The sequence below is a fragment of the Heloderma suspectum genome, chromosome 6 (assembly GCF_057233095.1).
Source record: "Heloderma suspectum isolate Gila_16-S chromosome 6, 16-S_ref, whole genome shotgun sequence".
In the NCBI taxonomy this organism is placed as follows: domain Eukaryota; kingdom Metazoa; phylum Chordata; class Lepidosauria; order Squamata; family Helodermatidae; genus Heloderma; species Heloderma suspectum.
This window is the reverse complement of record NC_139463.1, coordinates 103,992,827-104,012,187: the sequence shown is the minus strand read 5'-3', so window position 1 is coordinate 104,012,187 and position 19,361 is coordinate 103,992,827. Positions and strand designations below refer to the sequence as shown.

Here is a 19,361-nt window from a genome sequence, read left to right as displayed (position 1 = left end):
AGAAGGGGATGGATAGCTGAGGGGGTACGTGACTTGAGATCATGAGGGAAAGAGATAACCAGGCTATTTGCCAAAATTCTACCCCCACCCCACCCCAAATGCCGGTGGTGTTTCCAGATGTTGCCTGTATGTTTCACAATATCAGTGCAATCATAACAGCTAGTAACTTCCTATTTCAAACAAAAATTAAAGCTAACAGATTCTCAGGCACCTCTCTCGTCCTGTTCTGCATGTGTGGCACTGCAAGAATCAGAGCCCTTGCAAAATCCTAGTATCTCCATACCATGACCTGAATCAACCAGCCATCCCAGTTCCTCAGGGAATCTCTGAAGGTTTTCCTCCAATTCTCTCACGTGTATGTTCAGTTCTCACCTGGTAAGATGTCTGGAAAGTACTGGAGCTGTTGGAGATTTTGATCCAGAAGGAAACAGTAGCCATTCAAATACATGTTGTTGCCACAGGCCCGATGTACTGTGGGACCACACACCTTCCATGAAAACAAAGAGGACTGACTGTGACCATAACCATAACAAGCCCAAATCCCGGCCCTCCCACATTCAAACCCAACTCTTCCTCTCCTTTCTGCACCACCCATTTCTCACTATCATGCCATCATTTGTGTACCTACCAGGACGTGGGAATCCTTGGCAACCAAGGTCAAACCAAGAGACATATTGACCACATCGGCTGGTTCTAAAAGAGAAAATATATACTCACCAAGATTATTAATTATTATCATTGTTTCATATAGTGCCCCTAGTAAATAAAATATTTTTGGGGGTGGGGGGAGTGCTCAGTGTGTGGACTTTGTGGGAGACACACACACTAAGCTTAGCTACTTAGCAGATTTTATTCATAAGGTAGTATGGGAAACAAATATACATCAAACTAGATGGTTAGCAAGTGCAGTGTTATTTGTGTAGAAAGTTATTTATATAGAGACATCTTTATCACAGAGTATTCTAGCCATAGCCTACCAACCCCAACCCATCTCCCCCATATCCCGGGCCCACCCTCCCTCCTCCTTTAACTGCTTCTCCTTAACTGCCCAACTGCCACTGCTCCTTCCCAACATGACACCCTCCAAAAGACTTCCCCATCCCTCTCAAGTGCATATTCTGTCTCCCAATAACCTCCCCCATCCCATTCAGTCACACACAATTCATGACTCCCGTTCATGGAGTCAGTGCTGTATAGCATAAACAAACAAGCAAAACCCCTTGCCCTCAGGAGGTTACAATCTAAAATATGTGCAAATGTAAGAACTGCCTAAACTTCCCCTGTTTCATCCCCACCTCCATCACCCTCTTTTGCTTCCCTGTATCTATTTTTAGATTGTAAACTCCTTGGGGTAGGCATGGCAGCCACCTTCAGCATGGTTTTTAGTGGAAAGGTGAGATACAAATGAAATAAAAATACAATATACCGGGGGGGGGGGTTCTACATTAAGCAAACCGCCCCCCTCACATCCTTTCCTGAGCTTCCTGCTTTCCGTTTCTTTGCAGGATTAGGAAGGGCTCCTTTACACGGCAGCCACGTGGTTTGAACTGAGGGAGTGCCTTCCTCCCTCGCCGGCATGTGTGCAAAGGAGGGGAGTCTTGTTTTCATTGCTTAACTTCTGCTGTACTGTTTTCTTGCAGCCCCCAGGAAACCTCTGACTTACTTCTGAGTAGATATAAAATGTAAGATTGTGCCATAGGTCTGCAACCTTTGGCACACTTACTTGGGGGTAAGCCCCGCTCAACTTAATGGGATGCTCTGAATCAACAGAGGACGTTGCTTCTGAGCTTGGTGGGGTGGGGGACAGGGAAAACACGAGATAGGCTGGAAGAAATGGTGGGAGACACCCTAGAGGGTAATAGCATCATCTATTCTAAAGAGCCTGCAAACTTCCGAGAGCCATCTCAATAGCAGGATAAAAGCTCCGTGTGATGAACTCCAGAGAGAGCAGCCATAAATAAATAAATGAACAAACAAACGAATGAACTGCAAGGTTCTGGCTCTGAAATCCCTCTCGCTAGACCTTTTAGCTCGTATCAGGTCTATGAAAAGACCCCAGAAGGCCTTGCTCCTAGCCTCATGCCCTGACCTTAACCCACTCTGTTGGATAATAGGAACCACTCCACATGCTTCCAGACACTAATGGGCAATAGCGAATGTCCTGTAGCTTGATCAGTTTCTATTTCCTGCTCCCTCCCTCACTTCATCTTCCTTCTTCCAGTGCCTCTGAAACAAGCACCATGTGGTCTCTCCAGAGAGGAAGCAAGTAACCATATCTCACACCTTTGCTTACTTACACTCACACACCCAGTATTAGGGATGCTTATAGTTAAACAGTGAGATAGCCTTCTCTGACGATGTGTATAAAAGCACTAATAAAGTAAGTTGATTTGAACTTCTTTTAAACTGGCTCTAGCCTGTGTTTATTGCCTCCAGTACTAAATGCTGTGTCGCCATTCGTTCTCTATGGGTGTCTCTGCATTAGCAAACCCACCCACCCCAACTTGCATCCTTACCAGGGCTTTCTGCTTTCAGTTTCTTTGAGGGATTAGGAGGGGCTTCTTTACACGGTAGACATGTTTGAATCAAGGGAGCGCCACCCTCCCGCCCTGGCATGTGTGCAAAGGAGTGGTGTGTGTGTGTTATTTTCGACACTTAACTTGTGCTGTACTGTTTCCTCGCAGCCCCCAGGAAAGCTACAACTTACTTCTGAGTAGACATAATTGTGCTATCAGTCTGCTACCCTAGGTGCACTTACTTGGGAGTAAGCCCCACTGAAGTGAATGGGACTTACTTCTGAATAGGGATGGGGGAGAATTCCGTCACGGACCCCAATGCGGCTGGATTCCAAGAATCCGGCCCCATTGGGGCCCGTGGCGGAATGGAGCACTCACCTCCGCCTCCCCCCGGAATCCATCCAGGTCAGCTCCCTCCGTGCGTTGATCCTGCGGAGCCAGCCGCCTGCTCTGCATTGCTGGTGATACGGCCAGCAGCCATTGCTGTGCTGTATTGCTGTGCTAAGTCTCTGGACGCAAATGGCGTAGTGGGCGCCATTTGTGGCCGTAAAGCTGTTAGATTAGCCTAAATGCAGCCATTTCCTTCCTCAGTAAGTTCATAGTTCCACACTGCCAATGTCCCACTTCTTTAATATGCCAGCTTATCTCCCATCTTTTTGAAAGCAGGATTAATGGGAAAAGGCACATTTATCCTGGAGGTTGACGATGTTGTGTAAAGGACCCGCAAATGTCCATGAGTAGCCAATCACGAGCGTGCCATAAATTGGTCCTGTAGAGACACCCTATATAAGGCAACTCTGCTGTAAGTCACACCAGACTTTCCAACGCACTCCACACTTCTCTCAGACTTCGGGGAACTGGTCTCACTACCTCTTCTCACTTCCTACAAGGTCTCACATCTTTATTTCTGGCAGAAATGAACTGAGACATCCTGCTTCTCAGACCAATTCAGTCTTACTTTCTGTGAAATCTCACTCACATCTAACAGCAACCAAGAGCCCTGTCTCCCTCACCTGTTCCTCCTCCCCTCCCTGAAAATGGGGAGAACCTGGACTCTACTTTTTCTACGGTCCATGCGCCCATCTGCATGGGAGGTGTTCTGTGAAGCTGCTGTGGCTTAAAGCATGACCTTGTGGCCAATCCACAGTCAACCAGCTGCATCTCTCTTGAAAAGCTGCATTTTCTTAAAGTCCTTTTACTCCGTATTTTTTACTTAAAGCAGCTCCCAGGCAGTTCCCCTGCAGTATGCCCCATCCCTCCGCATTAAATCCTGGGCATGCCTCTGTGACATGGCTGTGACCTGGCAGTGAGCTGGTCAAGGGGTGGGGCCACTCCTCCCTCCCATTCCCTCTGTTTCCCCATTTGCAGTAGGGCTCCTATCACAATAAGTAGACTCCTTTTCCCATTCATAATGTCAGTAGCCCTGTTTCATTCACAATATTGGAGTAGCCAGTTTATATGTAGCACACAATAAAGAATACACAGAGCAGAAGGAGAAAGAGCAGCCAGCCACTATTTCACAGCTGCAACTAAGGAATACACAGTACTTCCCCGGTAAGAAGTAAATCTCATTCTCCTGCAGTCTCAAGCAAGGGAGTAAGCCCCACTGAGTTAAACAGAACTTATTTTCAAGTAAGCCTTCATGGGGATCATGCCACGAGGTTTGCTTTTTCTCCAGAAACAGGGTGAGGATTCACCTCAATGCTTGAGAGGGGAGAGGTATGGGGTAAACTACTGAGGCTTACTTTAGGGCTTCCAGTAAACTTCCTTGAGCACGGGAGCATGGACATGGGTGGGGAACTCTCTCATTCACTGAGCAGCACCTCTGGGGTTGATGATGTTTTTCAGGAAATTGGCTTTGGCCTGTCAGGGACACACAAAGCAAGAAAAGTGGGGGTTTAGGTAGTGCACACTTGGCTTTTCTTGCTTCGTGTGCTGCTGATGGGCCAAAGGCGATTTCAAGAAAATCCAGATAATACTCCAATGAGCTTCTCATTTCATTGTCACGAAGATCCCCCCTCCCTCTGCCCCAGTTAAGAAATGTAGGGGTTACCAACACTTACGTTGGATGTCAATCTCCTGACAGGCACCTGAAGGGTAGGTGCACTGGTAGAGCTTGCCCGTTTCATTCACTTGTCCAATCTGGAGGGGGGCCCCAACCAGCACCCTGAGGAGGGGGGACAGAGATATTATTAATATTTATATGGCGCCATCAGCATACATGGTGCTTTATAATGCAACCTAAGTGGCGAGGGGGAGTAAGTGCTGTCAAAAAGGGAAGGGAGAGACCAGGGAAGCAAAGAATGAATGTGAGCTCATTCAGACACTCCTGTTTTGGCTACATTTGAGCCAAAGAGAAGCATTAAGGGATTAAACCAAGGCCTCTCAGAAATGGTAGTTTTGGGGGAGGGAAATAGGTGGCGCCATGCAGGTACCCTGAGAGGAAGGTCCACACAAATGGCATTGGAGAACTGGCAGAGTTGTTTAGAAGATCGGGGGACCTTTAGAAAGAAATAAGGCCAGTACATTAGGGTCAAGTCAGGCCACCGAGAGCTTTGTGAGGGGTTGTCAGTAGAGCAATCACAGGCCTTGCTGTGTATCCAATGGCTTTGCTATTTTTGTGCCTTGCCTCCAGCCCTGCACCCTCCCCACAACACTGACCCCAAATCAACTTCCCCTTACGCATTCTTGGTCTGTGCCACACTTCCTCCAAAGCTCTCAGCTTGCACGTGGAAGATGGCTGGTGTATCCACATCCATGCTGAATCCACAGCACCATGGCACCAGCACTGCTGGAGATAAATGAACTCTTGTTGAGCATTTTGATTCTCATATGCTTCTTACATAAGACTGCACACAAATGCATGCACGCACGCACGCACACACACACACATACTCCACATTAATTAACCGCAAATTCCACCATTGCTGCTTGGGGTTCAGTTTGAGCCAAGGCTCAGATCTATGCCGTTCTATTCTGAATGCTAGAGCTCAAGCTGTGGAACATGTGTGCAGTAATAAAAATGAGAGCATTTCAGGGCATGTGAAAACTGGCTTCCCCTCATGGAGCTGAAACTGATTGGGTGCATGGGGACGGATTCTGAAGCAGATTATCCTCATTCAGTTTTCAAGAGGTAACCACGTCAGTCTGTTGCAGCAAAAACAACAAAGTTTCTTGAGGCATCTTAAAGACTGACAAATTTATTATGGCATAAGCTTCCATGGACAAAGGCTTATGCTGTAAGAAATATGTTAGTCTTTAAGGTGCCACAAGACTCTTCCTTGTTTTCCCTTATTTAAATTGGCTTGCTAAACATCAAATGTATACCCTAAAAATACCCCAATGGGCTGTTTTTTAAAAGCAGAGGAGCAGGACCAGTAAACAAAAAAGTGGCAACCCAGCCCAATTCTCATCCAAATTCTGCCTATTTTCCCCAATGTTCTATTCCTTTGACCTGACACAGGCCATGTTTCTATGACAATGGAAGAAGTGAATCAAGGAGTACCAGATTTTTTTAAAGGAATCAGCTTTGCTGTGAGCAGGGCTCCATGAGCAGATTCTCTGGACCAATAAAAATCACTTCACAGAACACACTTCCTGGTGGGAGTGGGGGTTGGAGTGAACAACATCTGACTGGTGCTAAACCAATAAGAGAGGCTTCCCCCCTCTCGCCGCCCTTTCTCCTTTCCCCTGAAAGTCCAGATGTACCTGCAGTTCAGGAGCAAGCCTCACTGAGCACAATGGGAGTGATTTCCGAGTAGACACACATATGCTTGTGCTAGGAAAGGGTGGGGGAGAGAACATAAAGACAGAAACCAGTCCCCGTTGTAACCTGCAGGATATCTATAACAAAGCTATGAAGTACTTTCTTCCTAAGTCAATTAAACGGAGCCTCGAGATCCTGCTTGGTCGAGATTGCACTTGATCGCTTAATCGCACGTAAGGAATTGGGCGCAAAAGTGTGCCATTTCACTTGAGGGGGAAACTCTGTAAGTTCTGATGTGGCATTCAAAGGCAAGCCTCATTCAGCACAATGGGAGTTACTTCTGAGCAGACACTAACGGGTTTGTTGTGGGAAAGAGATGGAAACTAGACCTCATTTTAACACACAGGATTTCTATCAGGAAGCTGTGAAGTAGTTAATTCCTAAGGCAATGAATAGAAGCCTCGAGATCACACTTAATCACACCTATGGAATTGGGTTTTAAAATGTGCTGTGTCAGTTGAGGGGCTTCTCTGTTATTTCTGTGGGCATTCAGAAGGCAAGCCTGGTTCAGCACAATGGGAGGAAACACACCTTGACTGGGGACACGGTGAAAGGCACAACCCTGGGCAGGGCTAGCATACCCGAGGTCAATGCAGGGGTTGGGGCACACGCAACTATACTGGGGAGAACCTGACTTAAGGAAAAGAATCGGACTTTAAGCAATCTCGGGAAATCCGATTTTTCCCTGATAAGCTCCAGGGTGGCTGCTGGATGGCCACGATGTCCTGTATCCCTAACTACCTCAACACACAGCCAGCTCGGAGTAAATCACTGGTGGAAACACCCCCGCCCCCAAGTACTCTGGATTCTCCCTGTGATGGGGAGAATATTCACCCTGAAAAAGCAAGGTTAATGTAAAGTTTGTGTCTATCCTGCTGCATTGTCATTCTGTGAGTGTGATTTTGTAGTGTTAGTGTGTACAGAGTTATGAAGAGCGACAATTTATCCCAGGCAATTAAGCTGATTTGGGCAGGTAAAAAATAGCAACAAGAAGCATTTTTTTATGCTGATTCAGCAGAAACGAATGAGATTGCTGGGAAAAAGCAAGTTTTTTTGTTGCTATGTAGGGCTGTTGTTTTGAAACTGGACTTTACAAGTAGATCCTAAGCTTTATTTTTAGGATCCCTACCTGAGCAGAGCAGGCTGCTTATTAAAGGAGCCAGGCACAGGAGATCTGGATGACTAGCCCAAGTTCACTCCCTCAGTTTCCCTTGCTTTGTCACTCACCTGTTTCCAGGTAAAAAAGCAGCTTTGGAAGATCCATGCCTGGTAGGCTTTAGATGTAGGGTGGTAGTCAGGATGGATGCCCCAGGGTAGGAGAAAAGACCAGCAGGCTAAAGAGCTGCCTTGAGGTGAACTGACACTAAGCAGCTGATGGTGTAAAACAGAGAAGTGCAACTTTGCTTTACCTTATACACAGATTTGAAAAGAAAGCCCAGCCCTCATGGGAGCGGGGGGCGGACACATGGACTAGAACAGAGTGATTCATCATGGCTGCTGTAAATGAGATAGAAGGCTCTCTAAAGTTAGGTGGAAGGTTAGAGATCAGAGGCAAGAGGGGATAACACCCCCTCCTACCCGCAAATTGTGTAGATAGGAAGCTTCCTGTTTTATTTTTTGAAAAATGCAGCTTATCCTTAGGGATGGGAAAATCCATCAGTTTCACTTTCTCCCACATTTGGATTTTTTTTTTTAAATCTCAGGTTCTTTTTCTCCTGAATATGAACTTTGCAAATTTTGGTACATTTTAATTAGAAACAAACTGAAAGGAAAGTCTTACCCATCCACACTAGCCAAATTCAATAGGTACAGCTATTCCCAGCATGAAGAGTTCAGTAATGTGCTTGCCTACCATAAAGCCATTAAAAATGAGAACTGTCAGAAAAAGAGGTGGCAACACTAATTACTAACATGGTTGAATACACAGGGATTCAAACTCTGTGGTTTCAGAGCAAAGCATTCAAAGCTCTGAGCCTGGATGGACAATTCTGTCAGTCTCAGTTTCTCTCATATTCACATTTTAAAAAATCAAGTTCTTTTTGTTTCAAATATGGAGAACCTTCAGAACTGTGGTAAATTCTTATCAAAATCTAATGAAATTCTCACCCATCCCGACTTATCCTGGGGTGAGAAAAATGGCATTTGATGAAATCTTGTCTCCAACTGAGAACTGTTAAAGTCCAAGGAGCCCTGACCAGGGCTGGCCCAACATGTTTTGCTGTCTGAGGCAAAGGACAAAATACTGAAAATAGTGTCCCGCTCGTAAAATTCCATATACAAAAGAAAACTGGTCTGGCAGATGAATTCTGCTTCAACCCTGGCAACACGTCACATCCTCCATCATGCCTGAGGGCAGCAGACTAGTTTAGAGGGTACGGAACAGGCTGTGTAGCACACAGAGCTCTGTCCTCCAAGAGGGGGGTTTGGTTGAGGAGCTCAAGATGAATGCCTGGGGGGGCTGCCGCTGCTGCCCCCTAACATCTACCACCTGCGGCAGTTGCCTCACTCTGCCTAACATAAGGCTGCCAACTCCAGCCGAGGAAATTCTTGGAGATTTTTTTCAAACCAAACTAAAATTTCTGCATGTTACTTTATCGCTCTAAATACTGGTTAGAATTCACAGACCCAATTTTGCCCCTTCAATTCGCTTTAAACAGTAAACCCTGGGGAGAGTGGTGAGTCTCCCTAGACAACTAGTCACTCTCTGAGGCCATTTCTGTCACCCGCTTAAGTTTGTTGTATTAGTCCTTCCCTGCAGCTATGCATGACTTCATAGTGAAATTAAATGTTTTTAATTTCTGGGTTGGGTTGCCCTCAGCTTCCTTCTTTTTAAATTTGTATTTGAGCTGGCCTCTTGCTGTTTTTAGCAGATCCAGGTTCTTTTTAAAGAAGTCGAGAAACTCTGTACAGGTCATGCTAATGTACAGTTGCATCTGCAGCTTGGCATTCACAACACAAACACTCAGCCTGTTTCTGCCCTTGGTCCACAGTTGTGCCATTTAACTGAAAACTCTCTCATAGCAGGCATTAGATACAAGAACTGAAAGTGTGAAAGATACCAGGTTCTTTATTTGATTGCCAATGCCACCAGCCTTTGGCATTCCTCTGAAAGCCTCTACCCATCTCTGATCTATTTTCTGCTCCTTGGGAGACACTTTCTTCCCTTCTTTGTTGTAAAACATTGTAAGTAGTAAAAGTGGATACCCTGCATCAAACTCTAAACCACGCCCCTTTCCCAAAAGTGACAGGTGCCACACCCCCTTTGGAGACCAGATGCCCCACCCTAGCCGGAAGTCCCACCTTCGGAAGTCCTACCCTGGAAGGAGCAATCAGCTGGTCAGGTCATATGACTTTCAGGGTCACCTGACGGGGGTCATGTGACCACTCTATGAACTCGTCATGCCGCCATGGACCAACAGGATGAGGTTTTAGAGCCCTAACTGGTATGGGTGCAGAAATGGCCCGCAGAGCCATTTCTAAACCCTCCTCGGATTGGCCCAGCGGGGTCATGTGACCCCTCTAAGAACTTGCCCCTGCACAACGAACCATTAGGCCAAGGTTTTAGCCCCCTGGCAAGCGCAGAAACCCTGGATCAGCCCCCACAGGGACCCCAGAACTGTATATGGTCACATCCCCAGCCCCAGCAGGCCAATAGGAACAGTTTTAAGCCCAGAAACATCCTACTGCACCAGTCAGTCAGAAGAGGTGCAGCCAGATTTGATCAATGCAGCCATTTAGCTTGTCCAGACATGTTTCCTGCGTAGAGAACATGGAGACGCCAAGCACCCTTGAATATTGAACCCCAGAAAGGCTGTAAGGCAAGTCATGCCTACATACTTTTAAAAAGAACTAGAAAGGGAGAGCCTGCGAATGTGAGAAGAAAAGATGCAGCTGTGACAGAGAACATACCTGTAGACATTTTTACAGAATTCCTGGAAAGTTTGAGGAGGCTGTAAGCAGCCTGTTTAAACAATGTAGACCATCCACAGTAAGCAGTTCAATAAAACTTTAAGAAAGAAAGGAACTTTACATCTACATAGCTGTATGGCCACAAAACTTATAATTGCAGTTTTCACAGAGCTACTAGGGGTCAAGCCTTAAGGAGACAGAAAAAGAGGTTTCCCAGTCAAAAAAGCATTTTTTATTAAGCTGTCTAGCAGCAACCTTTTTGTTTTTGTTTGTTTTCTGCACAGCCCTTGTTTCTCATATTTAAAACATACTATAAGCTTCACCCCTAGCCACACTTAAAACCTTGGTAGGCTTTTCCAGAAAAGCTCACCCCTGTAAGGTAACTTTGAGATGGAGAAGATCAAGCAAGGAAGTCCCCAGAAGCCTGGGGAGTCAGAACCACAAGGTCCCTCCCCCACTTTAGTTAGAGAGTTTTATGTTAGTTTTACTTGCAGCACCCTTCTTTTTTTCTGCAGAACACTTGTTTTTATGTTTAAAACTTACTACATGCTTACCTGCAATCTGCCCCATCACCCTGGACATATTTAGAAAGCTGTTAAGGTTTCCCAAAAACTATGCTCACCTCTGTAAAGTGACTTTTGAGATGTAGAAGACACAGATCAAGCAAGGGACTACACAGAACTGTCAGGATCCAACCACTACCCCACACACTTTTGTTAGAGAGTTTTGTGTTAGTCTTGCTTAGCAGCACCCCACCATTTTTCTTTCTTTCTGCAGAGCACTTGTTTTTATATTTAAAACCACTATAAGCTTACCTGCAATCTGGCCCTTCACCTCAGACACCTTTAAAATGCTGTTAGGGTTTCTCCAAAACTATGCTCACCCCTGTAAAGTGACTTTGCATCATTAATCCCCACACTGAGATGTAGAAGACAGACACAGATAAGCAAAGGAGTCCACAGAATATCAGGATCCAACCACTACGTCCCCCTTTCTTGTTAGAGAGTTTCATGTTAGCCATATGCTCTAGACACATTTAAAATGCTGCTAGGGCTCCCCCCTGTAAAGTGACTTTGTATCATTAATCCCCAGATTGAGATGTAGAAGCCACCCCACAGATTACATTATTCAAAGTGTAGCAGACTTTTATTTCCCATTGGGAAAAAGTAAGCATTTTATAAAAAGCAGAAAAACGAAAGTTGCAACATTTCAGATCTGAAGCAAAAGGATCCTTTTACAACAACTCTGTAAGGAAGACAAAATTAAGCATTTTGTAAAATCCAAAAATAAAAGTCACAGGGGTTACAACAGCCCCTCAAGGTAGACATGCTTTAAACAATTCTAAGGTTTTTTAAAATAAAAAAATAATTAAAAATGGGGAGGGCAGAATCAAGAGGTGCCATTTAGCAAGAGTTGGGATTGGGTGACTAAAATGGGAATAAATTCTCATTTTAAATGGGCTTTGCCTGTTTTCCTTGTAAACTAGCTGTTGGCAGTTTGGTAAACTTAGTAATCCAAGCATCCGATCCGGAGATTGTGGAGTTCCCTAATATATGTTATGGTATAATTTTGATTAAAATTTTAAAGAAAATGTTAATAATAAAATATTTCGGTACCTTTAAAATAGAAAAAACTAGTGACCTTTATGAGACAAAAGCATCAGGGAGGAATCAAGATGGAAACAATACCAATTAGTTTAAAAAGCAATGAAGAACTTTGGTAGTAACAGTGCAAAAAGGAACAAAGTGATCTGTTCAAAGTGATTTTTCATGCTTTAAAAATAATGTCCAAGAGTCAAAATTATACCATAACATATTTGGCCTAGAAATGGTAGCTGGAGTGTAATATACCACTATCACACCATTGGTCTGGCTTTAAGTAGCATATGTAATGACGTATACATATGAAATCTATCTTGTATCATATTTAAATCTCCTGTAGCAATTAACCCTCTTTCCTAAATTTTGTCAATTTCTGCTAAGACATTGTCAAAATCAGAGAGCTTAGTATTAGGGATATATTAATTCAACAATGTAACTGTATTGCTATTTAAATTTTCTTTAAAAAAATAATTCTGCCATTCATTTTATTTTGAAGGTATTGTATTTCATTTAATTGTATTTGAATACATGATAAAATCATTTTCTCTTAGAATTTGTGCTAATCAGACTCCTTGAACATTGCTGTAGCTGTGAAAAAAATACAATTAATACATGCTTGCAGAAATTCTGGAGCAGATTATGAAGCAATCCATCTGGAAGCACCTTGAAAACAATGCACTGATTACTTGAATCCAACAGGGATTTGTCAAGAACAAATCCTGCCGGACGAATCTGATCTCATTTTTTGATCAGGTCACCTCCCTTGTGGACTGTGGGAATGCTGTCGACATAATATACCCCGACTTCAGCAAAGCTTTCGACAAAGTGCCCCATGATATCCTGATGAGCAAACTAGCTCGAAGTGGCCTAGATGAATCATGAAACAATGATCAGGTGGATCCACAGTGGGCTACAGAATCAGACTGAAAGAGTGCTTATCAATGGGATCTTCTCAAACTGGGGAGAGGTAATGAGCGGGCTACCACAGGGCTCAGTCCTGGGCCCAGTGCTCTTCAACATTTTTATTAAGAACTTGGAGGAGGAGGTCCAGGGAAATTCGCAGATGACACAAAATTGGGCGGGATAGCTAATACCTTGGAAGACAGAAACAAAATTCAAAGTGATCTTGATAGGCTGGAGCGCTGGGAAGAAAACAACAGAATGACATTTAATAGGGATAAATGCCATGTTCTGCACCTAGGAAAAAGAAACCAAATGCACAGTTACAAGATGGGGGATACATGGCTCAACAACACTACAAGAGAGAAGGATCTTGGAATTGTTGTCGATCACAAGCTGAATATGAGCCAACAATGTGGTGTGGCTACAAAAAAGGCAAATGCTATTTGGGGTTGTATTAATAGAAGCATAGCTTCCAAATCACGTGAAGTACTAGTTCCCCTCTACTCAGCACTGGTTAGGCCTCATCTGGAGTACTGTGTCCAGTTCTGGGCACAGCACTTTAAGAAGGATGCAGACAAACTGGAGAGGGTTCAGAGGAGGGCAACAAAGATGATCAAGGGACTGGAAACAACGCCCTATGAAGAGAGACTGAAAGAACTGGGCATGTTTAGCCTTGAGAAGAGAAGACTGAGGGGAGATATGATAGTGCTCTTCAAGTACTTGAAAGGTTATCACAGAGAGGAAGGCCAGGATCTCTTCTCGATCATCCCAAAATGCAGGACACAGAATAATGGGCTCAAGTTACAGGAAGCCAGATTCTGGCTGAACATCAGGAAAAACTTCCTGACTGTTAGAGCAATATGACAATGGAACCAATTCCCTAGGGAGGTGGTGGGCTCTCCCACACTGGAGGCATTCAAGATGAAGCTGGACAGCCATCTGTTTGGGATGCTCTGACTTGGATTCCTGCATTGAGCAGGGGGCTGGACTCGATGGTCTTGTAGGCCCTTTCCAACCCTACTATTCTATGATTCTATGCATTACAAAATAATACATAAAAAACGGTTTAATAAAACTTTAAGAAAGCAATTTTACGTCCAAATGTAAAAAGAGGGGCTGCAAGCAACATGTATCTTTAATGGTTTCTTCTCTACTCTACAACTTAAAGGCTGTTACTGTGAAATTTTCTGTGTCTCGGGAATTAGGGAATCCCACACTCTCCAAGAATAGGTGTTTGGATTTATAAGTTTACCAAACTGCTAACAGCTAGTTTACAAGGAAAAGTGGGCAAAGTGCATTTAAAAATGAGAAGTTATTTCCATTTTAAAGTACAGTTTCCCTATCCCAAATCTTGCTAAATGCCCCCTCCCTCCGTCCCCCTGTCCCCCGTTTGTGGATCTCATCTTAGTGATGCTTCCCCTCCCCCCAAACTACCTGAACTATATTTTCAGAGGATCAATGGCTGAAGCAACCTAACTCTAGTCTTACAAGCAAACAACTACAAAAATTACATCTTTGGTGGAGGATGTTGTAAAACAAATATTTAAAACAACGCTATTTTCCTTGACCTATTGGTCTTTGGCTAGGACACAGCCAAAGATTGTTGCATGTGGGATGCTGCACTTCCATCAGATTTGGGTTTGGGGGTGTGTGGAGTGGGGTTTGGGAATTCTTGAGCTAATAAGACAGAAACTATAATACAGAGGTGGTGCACAGAGGCAGCTTGCTATCCTGATCAAAATAAGATTTAGGCGCTGCTGTCCTGAATTAGCTACAAAGAAGTAGCAAAGCATAGTGTTGCTACATTGTACGTAATTTTAAATGGGGACGTAATTTGCCCAGAAGATTGGAGGCTGCTTCCTGTAGAGCTTTTGCAAAAAGCTCCCCCCATTACATATGGCCCACAACCAAGAACCCCCTTGGTCCACGGTGGCATGGCAAGTTTGTAGAGTGGTCACATGACCCTCGTCAGGTGACCCTGCAGGTCATATGACCTGACCAGCTGATCGCTCCTTCCGGGGCAGGACTTCTGAAGGTGGGACTGCTGATTAGGGTGGGACATCCGGTCTCCAAAGGGGGTGGGGCACCTGTCACTTTTGAAAAATTGGTGTGGTTTAGAGTTTGATGCGGGGTACACGCTTTCACTACTACTGTAATCATCCTACAGCTTGTCAATGTCATTCTCAATGTGGAGCGCTATAGCAAGATTCTCTAACACTGCCCATTTTACATTGTTGGGAAATGAGAGCACTTACATTTCGTTTGGGGGTTTTTCAGTGATGTTTCAACATCAGACCACTTCTCCAGGTATTCAATGCACCACATCAATGGGCCGGTTCACACAACAGTGTCTTATCATGGGTTCATTTATCATGATCATTGTGAATATGCAACCTCAGATAAGGCCAATCCAGGGCTGCAATGTGTTGTGCAAGTCTGGACACTGTGGGTTAACTGAGGGTTAAACAACCCACACTTACCCAAATACTAACTGAGGGTTAAGTGGTCAATTTAAAAACACTTTTTAAAAAGCATGAATAACATAGCATAGCAACAAAAGCTTCACCTACTAAATTCCTGTGTGTCAGACTGCTGTTAAAAGCACAAGAGAAAGGCTAGCAAAGGGAGACTCTACATTGCGCCCGCCATCGCAATGAATTCGATGTCCCGTCGGGTTAAACGCTCTCGCATTAAAACATGATTATTAACACTCACCCATTTTCCCCGTTGCAGTCCTTCATCAAATGCGCAAGCTCGGTTCACACTCGAGCGCTGTGCTGTTTTCCTGCGCGCGCTTGTCTGATCTCGGATGCTAAGCGGGGTCAGCCCCAGGCAGTAGTTGGATGGGCGACCGCCTGGGAATCAGGCTTCCTGCACTGAGCAGGGGGTTGTTCTATCCCTTCAAATGAAACTAAGTTTTACCCCCTCCTATCCCCCGTGCCGGATTTTTTTTTTTAAATTAAGGCATTATCCTCGCAGAATTGGGGCTTCTCCGCGATGTTTTTTTTTCTAATTCAGGCATGATCTTCGAAGATTCGAAGTTGTGAAGCTCGATGGGGCCATCAACAGCTGTGATGGGACAGGAGGGAAATACAAACACCGCCATATATGGACAGGCGGGGGAGGGGACTACGACCGAATATGGTAGCAACGGCGGAAAATCAGAGTACATTAAGGGGAAATACCAGGATATTAGGGAATTGAAAACGGGACCACAGAAGTGGGAAATTCCAGTTCCAATTCGAGGTGGGTACTGCGTAGTGTGAAAGGCAGGCGGTGAAATCTCAAGTGGAAGCAAAAAAAGGCGGTAAGTGTAGATCCAGCCAAAGAAGTCAGTAAACTTAACTTAAATTGGCCACATATCTTCAACTACGATACAGGAGGGAAGAGTAGTAGTCTTTCAGGTGCTTGCAAGACTTCGTCTTTGCCTTTAAAAAACACCTCAAAACATACCAGGAAAATGTGATGTCCCTGTTTGTTTGTTTGTTTGTTTGTTTCTATACCGCCAATAGCCTAAGCTCTCTGGACGGTTCACAAAAATTAAAACCACAGAGTGCAACATAAAACAATATAAAATATAAAAGCTTAAAACCACAATATAACAATACAACCAGAATAAAAACTAGCAGCAACGCAGAGATTTAAAATACAGATTTAAAACATCAGAGCTAAAAAATTAAGAAGCTAGAACGCTAAAATACTGGGAGAATAAAAAGGTCTTCCCCTGGCGCCAGAAGGAGAACAAAGTAGGTGCTAGGCGACCCTCTCTAGCTCATTCCACAGCCAGGAGGCCATAGCAGAAAAGGCCCTCCTCCTGGTAGCCACCCGCCTCACTTCCTTTGGCGGGGGCTCCTGGAGAAGGACCCCTGAGGAAGATCTTAGAGTCCAGGCAGGCACATATGGAAGGAGGCGATCCTTCAGATAACCTGGCTCCAAGCCTTTTAGGGCTTTGAATGTTAATAACAGCACCTTGAATCGGGTCTGGAAATGGACTGGCAGCCAGTGCAACTAGAAAAGTACTGGCATAATGTGATCTCATTAGCCAGTTCCTGTTAACAATCTTTCTGCTCTATTTTGGACCAGCTGAAGTTTCCAGACTGTTTTCAAAGGCAGCCCCATGTATAACGCATTACTGTAATCCAGACGAGAGGTTATCAGAGCATGGATAACTGTAGCTAGACTATTTCTGTCCAGATAAGGGCGTAGTTGATATATCAGCCTAAGCTGATATAAGGTGTTCTGTGCCACTGAGTTCACCTGTGCCTCAAGTGACAGGTCTGGATCCAAGAGCACCCCCAAACTACGAACCTGATCCTTTAGGGGGAGTGCAACCCCCTCCAGAACAGCTTGAACATCACCTAGCCAGGCAGACAAACCACCCACTAACAGTACCTCCATCTTGTCTGGATTGAGTTTCAGTTAATTGGCCCTCATCCAGTGCATTACCATGCTCAGGCACTGATTCAGAACAGCCACTGCCTCACCTGGGTTTGATGAAAAAGAGAGGTACTGCTGGGTGTCATCTGCATATTGATGGCACCTCAGCCCACACCTCCGGATAACCTCCCCCAGAGGTTACATAGAAAAGAATAATAGAAAAGTAGAGTTGGAAGGGGCCTATAAGACCATCGAGTCCAACCCCAGTGTAGATGTTGAACGTAGATGTTGAACAGCATAGGGGATAAAATAGAGCTCTGTGGAACCCCATGGCATAATTGCCAAGGCACAGAGCAATAATCCCCTAGCACCACCTTCTGGAATCGGCCATCAAAGTAGGAGTGGAACTACTGCAGTGCAGCTCCTCCAACTGCCAACCCAGACAACCTATCCAGAAGGATACCATGGTCTATGGTGTTGAAAGCTGCTGAGAGGTCCAGGAGAATCACCAGGGTTGCACTCCCCCTGTCCCTCTCCCAGCAAAGGTCATCCCACAGGGCCACCAAGGCAGTTTCTGTTCCAAAACCTGGCCTGAAGCCCAACTGAAATGGATCTAGATAATCCATTTCATTCAAGAGTGCCTGGAGTTGTCCTGCCACCACCCGCTCAAGCGCCTTGCCCAGGAAGGGGAAGTTGGCCACTGGTCTATAATTGTTATCCTCTGGGTCCAAGTTATGCTTTTTCAGGAGTGGCCTGATAACCACCTCTTTTAAGAGGCCAGCACCACTCCCTCTCTCAAGGAGGAATTTACAACCTCCTGGACCCAGCCAGACATCCCCTCCTTGTTTGATGTAATAAGCCATGAAGGGCAAGGGTCAAGCACACAGGTGGTCGACCGGACTTGGTCAAGCACCTTGTCTCTATCCTCAGGCCTCAATAACTGAAACTCATCCAATAAAACTGGACCAGACAGTGCTCTGAACGCCTCTACCAATGGAACTGCATTAATCATGGTGTCCAATTCATGACGAATCTGAGCGACTTTATCTTCAAAGTGCCATGCAAAGTCATCACAGCATGCTACTGATGTAATGAAAGCAACTATTGTTCATTTATTTATTACATTTCTGAAGCTCTCCGGGCCATTTACAACAATTAAAACTGTAGTATAGAGCACGAATATATATATATATTCGTGCTCTATACTACGGTTTTAATTGTTGTAAATGGCCCGGAGAGCTTCAGAACTGTAATTTTATATATTATAAAACTACAGTACAAAAACAAAGTAAAAAAGTAAAAAACAAAAAACTAATGTGGGAAAGATGTTTGGGTCTCTTGCAACAACCAATCAAGGAGTGAGCATGTTTTGTATGAGAAAATAATCTCTAGAAAGATCCTGTGACTTACAGAGTATCGTGTTTGCATGTTTAAAAAATGGCTCAATGCTCCCCACTTCCCAGCCACACACAAATTTTATAGTTCTTTTTCCGCTCTCACACACACCTACAGGTACGGGTTTGCTGGCTGTGTTGTCAGGTGGCTAACAGTAACATGCAGACATTCGGGTTGGTACAAGCCGCAGCACTGTGGTCTGACAGCTTTAAAACCCACTTCCTTGTTTCATGGGTTACCATAATGTTACCCATTATGGGTTACCATTTTTGCTTTGGAAAGGCAGAGACATTTACTTCCTAGGGATCATCCATAAAATAAGTCACACTTTAAGAAGTCATGTCGATGTCCGCTTCTCCACTGTCACACTCTGCTGAGTCAACGCCCGCCCAATCCCTCCTTTTTTAGTTGATTTAACTTTGCCTAATTCACAGAATTTTACAGGGGGTCTAGTCATCATCATCGCCTTCTACTTGTAAACCTCCTGTGTTTTCCTACTGCTTCTTCCATCTTTTTCCTTACCACAAAAAAATCTATTTTTTAAAGGGAAAAAGACAGAATGGCTCCACAGTGCCAGCTGATAGGTAACACTAGAAGCCCTCTTGTCTAAAAGCACCCTACGCTCTGCTTCCTGTTCTTTAACCTGTGACTGGTCCATCAGAGGACCTGTCCTCTTATTCCATGACTGCTGGAGGTTTATGCAGGAGTCTTTATTAGGGACTTCATCAAAAATGTTTTGAAAGCCCAAGTACACTATGACTATCAGATCACCCCTATCCACATGCTTGTTGACACTCTCAAAGAAGTCTAACAGGTTAGTGAGACAAGAGCTTCGCAGAAGCCATATTGATTCTTCTTCAGCATTAATTATATCTTTCATAATGCTTCCCACCA

At 44.6% G+C, this 19,361-nt stretch overlaps 1 protein-coding gene across 5 annotated transcripts in view; it reads right to left on the bottom strand.

Annotated features, from left to right (window-relative positions):
• LOC146342230 (integrin alpha-X-like) overlaps window positions 1–19,361 on the bottom strand; it is a 52,222-nt gene that overhangs the window by 30,387 nt on the left and 2,474 nt on the right. The window contains exons 1-5 of one of the 5 annotated variants that reach the window (XM_084805953.1): window positions 7,510–7,638; window positions 5,199–5,307; window positions 4,580–4,683; window positions 629–693; window positions 373–487 (exon numbers count right to left, since the gene is read on the bottom strand). In XM_084805953.1, the coding sequence (XP_084662079.1) occupies window positions 373–487; window positions 629–693; window positions 4,580–4,683; window positions 5,199–5,307; window positions 7,510–7,546 (430 nt within the window). In that variant the 5' untranslated portion in view covers window positions 7,547–7,638. Of the gene's footprint in view, window positions 1–372; window positions 488–628; window positions 694–4,579; window positions 4,684–5,198; window positions 5,308–6,224; window positions 6,258–7,509; window positions 7,639–19,361 lie in introns of those variants that run through there. The other 4 variants (XM_084805955.1, XM_084805958.1, XM_084805957.1 and 1 more) reach the window with 4 other exon arrangements.